General features: G+C 42.9%; 1 protein-coding gene across 3 annotated transcripts in view; it reads left to right on the forward strand.

The window, feature by feature from the left end:
• GIGYF2 (GRB10 interacting GYF protein 2) overlaps positions 1 to 3,752 on the forward strand; it is a 75,881-nt gene extending 72,129 nt beyond the window's left edge. For all 3 annotated transcript variants that reach the window (XM_072143262.1, XM_072143263.1, XM_072143264.1), the window contains exons 25-28: positions 840 to 994; positions 1,991 to 2,151; positions 2,235 to 2,361; positions 2,845 to 3,752. In XM_072143262.1, the coding sequence (XP_071999363.1) occupies positions 840 to 994; positions 1,991 to 2,151; positions 2,235 to 2,361; positions 2,845 to 2,912 (511 nt within the window). In that variant the 3' untranslated portion in view covers positions 2,913 to 3,752. The remainder of the gene's footprint in view (positions 1 to 839; positions 995 to 1,990; positions 2,152 to 2,234; positions 2,362 to 2,844) is intronic.
• Positions 3,753 to 7,241: the final 3,489 nt, after the last annotated feature.

The following is a 7,241-nucleotide window of genomic DNA, read 5'->3' on the forward strand; positions in this document are numbered from 1 at the left end:
CTGAGGAGAGATAAGAATGTAGGTGTTTGGTCACTACATTAGTCAGGGCTTCTCCCTGCACATGACTGAGTGCTGGAGCAGTGATCCATGAGGTGATCAGCTGAGAGCAGAGAGGGGGATGTGGGCGTGTCTCTTCCTCCATAGTCTCTGCTCCTTTATGAAGATGGAATGTCCATAGTAACAGCTATCTGAGCAGTCACTGCCATCTAGGGGAAGTCTGCAGAATACAAGAGGAAGGAACAAGATTCGGGTAACTAATCCAATTGCAAAAGGGCTTAAAATTACCTGCCCTACAACATATCAAAAGTTTTTTTTTTAAATTACGGTTACACTTTAAATCTAAACTGGATGACCAGTTTTACAAGAGTAGCCGGATATTGCTAATCAATGTTTGGCTGAATAGAACTGAATGCAGCGGTAAGACGCATGCCCTGTCCACCACTCCACCCATTAGTGCTAATTGTTGGGCTCCTGTTCTCTTGATCAGTGGGGGTCCCAGCTGTTAGTCCCTCACGGATTAGGGAGTTATACCCTATGCTGTGGGATTGGGTATACCTATTGTGTCATTGGAAGTATTGTAAAACGCATCTGTTTTTGACCCGTTTTAATTAAGATAATTGGTCAAACCTGTGAAAAAACAGCTGCATTTTTAAAAAACGCATGCTTTTTTTCAACACATGCGGTTTTTGACGGACTGCTTAAAAACGTCCCAAAACCGCGTTCAAAACACCACGTGTCTGGTGCCATCACCCTTAGAGGTTTATACTTTCTGTTTAGACTATATATTGCCTGTGTGCTATATATCTATAGCATCTTTTCTTTTTCCCAATTTTCTCCAGCAAATCATCAGGGGTGAATAGTCGGCAGAGTAAGAAAGTCGAGCAAGAAGAGAAGCTTGTTAGACTTTTCCAAGGAGCTCCAAAGTGTGCCGACAACTTCACCCTGTGGTGTGAGCAGACGCTGCATGCCCTCAACACTGCTCATAGCCTGGATGGTAAGGAGACAAGGCTGTGGGGTTTTCTCTACATGTGATATTGAAAGGGGTTTTTATCTTGGGGGTGAGGGTGGTATTTTGGTATTGATCAGCCTGGCTTTAGAATATAATTGGGAAGCTAAAGAGCAGTGGTGATTCACAAGTCTCATAGTTCAATGTTTTGGGGCAATTTTAAATAAAGTAATTTAAAAAAAAAAAAAAAAAGTACTTTACCTGCTTCACTGTTGCAAAACTCGATTGGTTTGCCTTATAACCCACCCCACACTAAGGCCTCTGATTGGTCTAATCAGGTCCTATAATACATACATAAATACATATCGTATTTTTCAGATTATAAGGCGCACCTTCAATAAATGCCTGATAAAGCATCAAGGTGAATGGTGGCAGACCTGTGCACAGTTCAAGGCAGTTGTTGTCTGTATGTTGGTTCATATATAAGGCGCACCTTTGATTTCAGAGAAAATTAAAGGATTTTTTTGTTCGCCTTATACTCCAAAAAAATATGGTATATATTTTTTTTCCTTAAATTACCAATTCTACTACATAATGCAATGCTGGCAATTTTGCTAGTGATCTACTCATGAGCACTCTCCATGCCCGCTTCCTAACGCTGTGCTTAATATTAAGGCTACATTCACATACATACGTAACCCATAGGCCAGCAATGGGCGCACGGAGCGATACAGTACTTCTTCGTACACAGGGAAAAGATAGGGCATGTCCTATCTTTCCCCATGTTACAGCATAGTGTGCAATGGATCGCTGTGGAGAGGGGAGATGTAATTCGGACACATGCTCGCCCGGCTACGGCCCGATACACTGCTCACTGCAGAAGGAAGATGAGAACGGGCACAGAGAAGCCTCTTTGCTATTACCACCTGCTCTATTCATTTCTGAAATAAAAAACATGCTTGGAAGATTTAGTTACTCTTTAAGTTTCTTAAAAACATCTGGTTAAGCTGAATTTATAATCAAAATGTCGTCTTCTTGGGACAGTGCCCACGTTTGTGTCCTTCCTTCGTGAAGTGGAATCTCCTTATGAAGTCCATGACTATGTCCGAGCATATCTTGGGGACACCCCTGAAGCTAAAGATTTCTCGAAGCAATTTCTGGAGCGACGTAATAAGCAAAAACCTGTTCAGCAAAAACTTCAACAGGTAAGAGAATTGAGGCCCCTCTCATATTCATTCATTGACTTTGTGTCACCAGATAATAACGGGAGCATTTTCCTTGTTTCCAGGATCCTGGATGGGATGTATATCAGACAAGTCAAAGAAATTCACAACAGACGACACTAGATACTGCACAAAGCGCTGGACGCAAGAAAAAGAAACAAAAGATGGTTCGGGCAGATCCCAGTCTGCTAGGTGAGGATCTGTCTTGTGTTACATGCATGCCTCCTCCACCTTACAGCTTTACCCAACACATACAATTCATTCTAGTGTAGCCATAAGATCCCATGTAATTTTTACAAAGTAAAATATATATATATAATTTTTTAGTTTTTTTAACAATTCTTTTTTTTTTTTAATTCTTGCCCCCTTTTTTCATCGAGCATATTTAGAAATAAAATCCATTCTCTTATGGTGAGGAATTTGGATCTAGTCTCCCAGTAAATCCCCCCCCCCCCCAAAAAAAATGAAAGTGACTCGGCTTCCCTATGATGCACAGCCGCATGTACAGAAGAGCCCTCGTACTCGCCACAACCCCTGGTGGAAATTCACTTAGATTACATAGCCATCTTATTTCTTCTCCCTATCCTGTTGCACCCCCTCCATCACCTCCTTCTTTCTCTTTTCCCATATGTATGTACTTTGATTCTGTCACTTACTATTTTTTTTTTTTTTCAGGATTTTCTGTTAATGCTTCCTCTGAGAGGTTGAACATGGGAGAAATAGAGACTTTAGAAGATTACTGATTATCGTGGTGGGGTAGGGGTATCCTGTCCCCCTCCCCTACCTCGGCTTCAATGGGAGGGGGAAGCCGAACATATGACTCCACCTACCCCCAGCGCACACTCCCAGTGCCCTACCGGGATCTTCACAGGACACCCTTCCCCAGTGCTGCAAGATCAGGATGATCCAAGGACAATGTGTACCTCTTCTACCATCCTAGATATTCATGGGCATTGTGGAGAGGGCACTCTGGGGGGTTACAGAGTGGGTTATGGGGGATATAATTTTTTTTTCCATCACAGTACTGTCCGGTCTCGTTTCAGAGGCTTGCACAGTCTGTTACTTTTCCCACCGTTATTAGGTGGAGAGAGAAGGCTTTTGGGTTGGACTTTGCACCTCCCCTCACTGCTGTCTTGGGGTTCAGCTCCCCCGATATCGGTGTAAGGATGACATACGCATGTGCGGAGCTCTTGTAAGTGTGGACAGTGAATAGGGACCTTTTGCACTACTGTAGTGGTCACACTGCGAAGGTAATAATGGCTTCACTCTTCCATCTCATGTTCACTTCCCCCATCTGATCACAAGTACCTTAAGTGAATATTATATTTTTGCAGGTAGGAGCAGTGTTTTCTTATGAAAAGAATAGTTATCTTTACAGTTTGCTGCAAAACACACACACAAGTTGGTGCTGCTGAGTTATTGCATAGCTGCTCCTCCTGCATTGTTCTATCCCCTGTGGATAGGAGGGAAGACACTTATGTTTACACAGCTCCTGGACCACTGTAAGGTTTTACCCCAGTGTGCAGTGATTTGGGGTGATGCCAGGTCTGACCTTAATAAAGCGCTGGTTGTGTTATAACACATTTCTGATTCGGATGCCTTATTGCTTCGTGAATGTTGGGTGGGTGAATAGGATCTTCGCATGTCTGCTGCAGTCTTCCTCTATCATCTCCGAAATGCCTGGATATGGACAATCAAGCGCTGGCAGCTGCCATGGAAAAGTTGTCGCTCATGATCTTGTACCCCTGGGGTTTCGCCATGGGCCCATTTTTTGCTGGGCAGACCAGAGTCCCTCCTGTGCCCTAATGATGAATTGTGATCAAGTTATGGGGAATGACATCATGAAGACTACAAGCCTTCTGCCTTATCTGGTGGGGTAGAGAAGGGGCAGCCCAGGAGGGCAATTCTGTGCGGGAGGAGGAAATTCTGATCATTTCATTATATTGTTAGTCAGCACAAGAACAAAGAGGTCTCTGAGACTCGGCTCTATTAAAACCTAATTTATTTTATAAGTTGTCAAGTTACTATTTTATTTTCTTGTTGAGGATTTGGTATTCTCTGTGGTCTAACATGTTATCCTGAGGAAATCGAAAGTGGAAAACCCACTGGTGGCCAGGGGAGGTCTAATATTAAACCAAGGCATAGTCTTCCCCCGCATCATCCAGAACAGAAGTGCGGAGTCTCCTGTGACATGTGGTGACCATGTCATGGATGGGCCAGTACGCCTTTAACCATTTAATTTTGTCCCTCCTTTGGCCATAAATTTGGGCAAACCCAAATAAACCACTATACAGGCGGTCTCCTACTTAAGAACACTCGACTTACATACGACCCATAGTTACAAACGGACCTCTGGATATTGGTAATTTATTGTACTTTAGTCCTAGGCTACAATAATCAGCTATAACAGTTATCACAGGTGTCTGTAATGAAGCTTTATTGTTACTCCTGGTTCTTATGACAACCCAACATTTTTAAAATCCAATTTTCACAGAGACCAAAAAAGTTCTGGCTGGGATTACAATGATAAAATATACAGTTCCGACTTACATACAAACTCAACTTAAGAACAAACCTACAGACCCTATCTTGTATGTAACCCGGGGACTGCCTGTAAATGGATTGTAATTTTATGCTTTCAAATCGTTATATGTAAAACCAGTAACAAAATGTATTTCCTGTCTTCGGTGCATACAGTTAGCTTGGAAATGCACAGTGTAGAGTTTTGCTTTGAGATGATCACCAAATTAAGGAGCTCCATTGAATGTTCTCCTGAAAGTGAAATTATGACCAGCACTTGATGGGTTTTGTGGAGAGATGATATTTGCGCTCCGTGTTGTGCAGCGAGGTTCATCTCATTCTTATGAACAAGATTTCTTATAATCTGGATATTAATGCTCTGTCCTTTGGAAAAGAAATTTGCATCACATTAACATAAATAAGGTCCATCTGTCACCTTTTTGAAAATGATTTTGCTCTACTTTGATCACTGCTGGTTCTTTGTTGTTTACCTAGACCAGTGATGGCGAATCTTTTAGCGACCAAGTGCCCATACTGCAACCCCAAACCCCCCTCATTTATTACAAGGTAAGGCAGTAACTTAATGCTCCCAGTTTTTCAACAGTGTTCTATTATACTGGCCTCCTGAGGACACCAATACAGTTGAAAGAAGGAGGGAAAATTTGCATCATTGTAGCTTCTTTCCAGTGTCCCTCTCTACACAGAGAATCATGGGGCCAGCAGGAGGTCCTACAAAGATTATTAGGCCCTGTCTACACATTCTACCTTTTTTTACAGTCCCAAGTAACCAAGAAAGTATCACTTATACGTATCACTGAAAGCAGCATCTTTTAAGTTGCTTGGAACTGCAGGAAAATTCTTTGAGTCCTGCCTGGTGTGCTGGGACGATGGGCAGGACAGAAAGGGCTCGGTGTGCCGCCTCTGTCACCCATGCCATAGGTGCCCCACCACTAACCTAGACTGTCTATTTGCATCCTGTACATATAGGGCTTATTTACACAGTCGTGTGCGCACATGGATCGGGACCTGGCCGAGTATTTTGCCGGGTGTCTCCCCTCCTCCCTCCATAGGCGGACAAGCAGCCTAGTATCTGTATACCATGTGAGGCCCATATAAGGTCTTGTTGCAAGCAAGATGGAATCCACCGGTTTCAGAGAAGTGGCGCAAAGAGTCAAAGTACCGTAACTGGAGAAAGACGTGCTCTGCTTTGATTGGATATATTACACTGTTTCTTGTAGTCACTTGTACTCCAGTTTGTTTGAAAGTTTGAACCTCACTACAGTAAATAATAGTTGTTCACTTTTTTCAACTTTTTTTTCCTCATTGTTTTAAAGATTTTTATGTTTGGTCTATCAATAATAATAATAATAATAATCTTTATATAGGGCGTTATAGAGGGGGTGTCACAAGAACTTACAATCTATGAGGATGAGGGGGGAACAAGAATTTACAGTCTATGAGGATGAGGGGATGAAACGAGCTTACAGTCTATGAGGGTGAGGGGGTGACACGGTGACACGAGAGCTTACAGTCTATGAGGATGAGGGGGTGACACGAGAGCTTACAGTCTATGAGGATGAGGGGGTGATACAAGAGCTTACAGTCTGAGGCTGAGGGGTTGACACAAGAGCTTACAGTCTATGAGGATGAGGGGTGACACAAGAGCTTACAGTCAATGAGGATGAGGGGGTGATACAAGAGCTTACAGTCTATGAGGATGAGGGGTGACACAAGAGCTTACAGTCTATGAGGATGAGGGGGTGATACAAGAGCTTACAGTCTATGAGGCTGAGGGGTTGACACAAGAGCTTACAGTCTATGAGGATGAGGGGTGACACAAGAGCTTACAGTCAATGAGGATGAGGGGGTGATACAAGAGCTTACAGTCTATGAGGATGAGGGGGTGACACGAGCTTACAGTCAATGAGGATGAGGGGGTGATACAAGAGCTTAATAATGCTGAGCTTGAACCAGTCATCACCCAATGTTGGTAGAACTACAGAGAAGCCCGTTGCTTGGTATCTGGTGGCAGGAGGGGGACATAGAATGGTTAGTAAAGAGAGAGTTGAGGTTTCATGCACTTAGGGAATGTGATAAGTTTTAAGAGCATGTTTGAAGCTTTGGAGATTGGGTATTAGTCTGATTAGTCTAAGTAAGTGCATTCCAGATAATTGATGCAGTTCAGGAGAAGTCATAGGAACAATCATGAATATATATCGTTTTAAATGTTAAAGTTGATAACCTCATTCTATCTAGACATGGCCACACGACTCAATTGGGTAAGTACCAATTTAGGCATCGGCCATAATTGGTTTAGATTTGTGTTAAACTCAAAATGATTGCCTACATTCTACCAACCCAATCAGGTGTACAAGAAGAGTAGTTCTTGTGAGGCTTTCCTGTCACTGAGTGTAAGTGCTTATCAGCCATATTTGACGTCATTCCCCCCATTTGCTTGCTTCTGGATCAACACGGTAGAGTTATGGTTGGATGTGCGTCTTTGTACAACTGTGGAGTAATCCATTGTAAATTGTCGTGTGCATTGAAGGTCT

Source organism: Engystomops pustulosus, chromosome 3 (assembly GCF_040894005.1).
Source record: "Engystomops pustulosus chromosome 3, aEngPut4.maternal, whole genome shotgun sequence".
In the NCBI taxonomy this organism is placed as follows: Eukaryota; Metazoa; Chordata; class Amphibia; order Anura; family Leptodactylidae; genus Engystomops; species Engystomops pustulosus.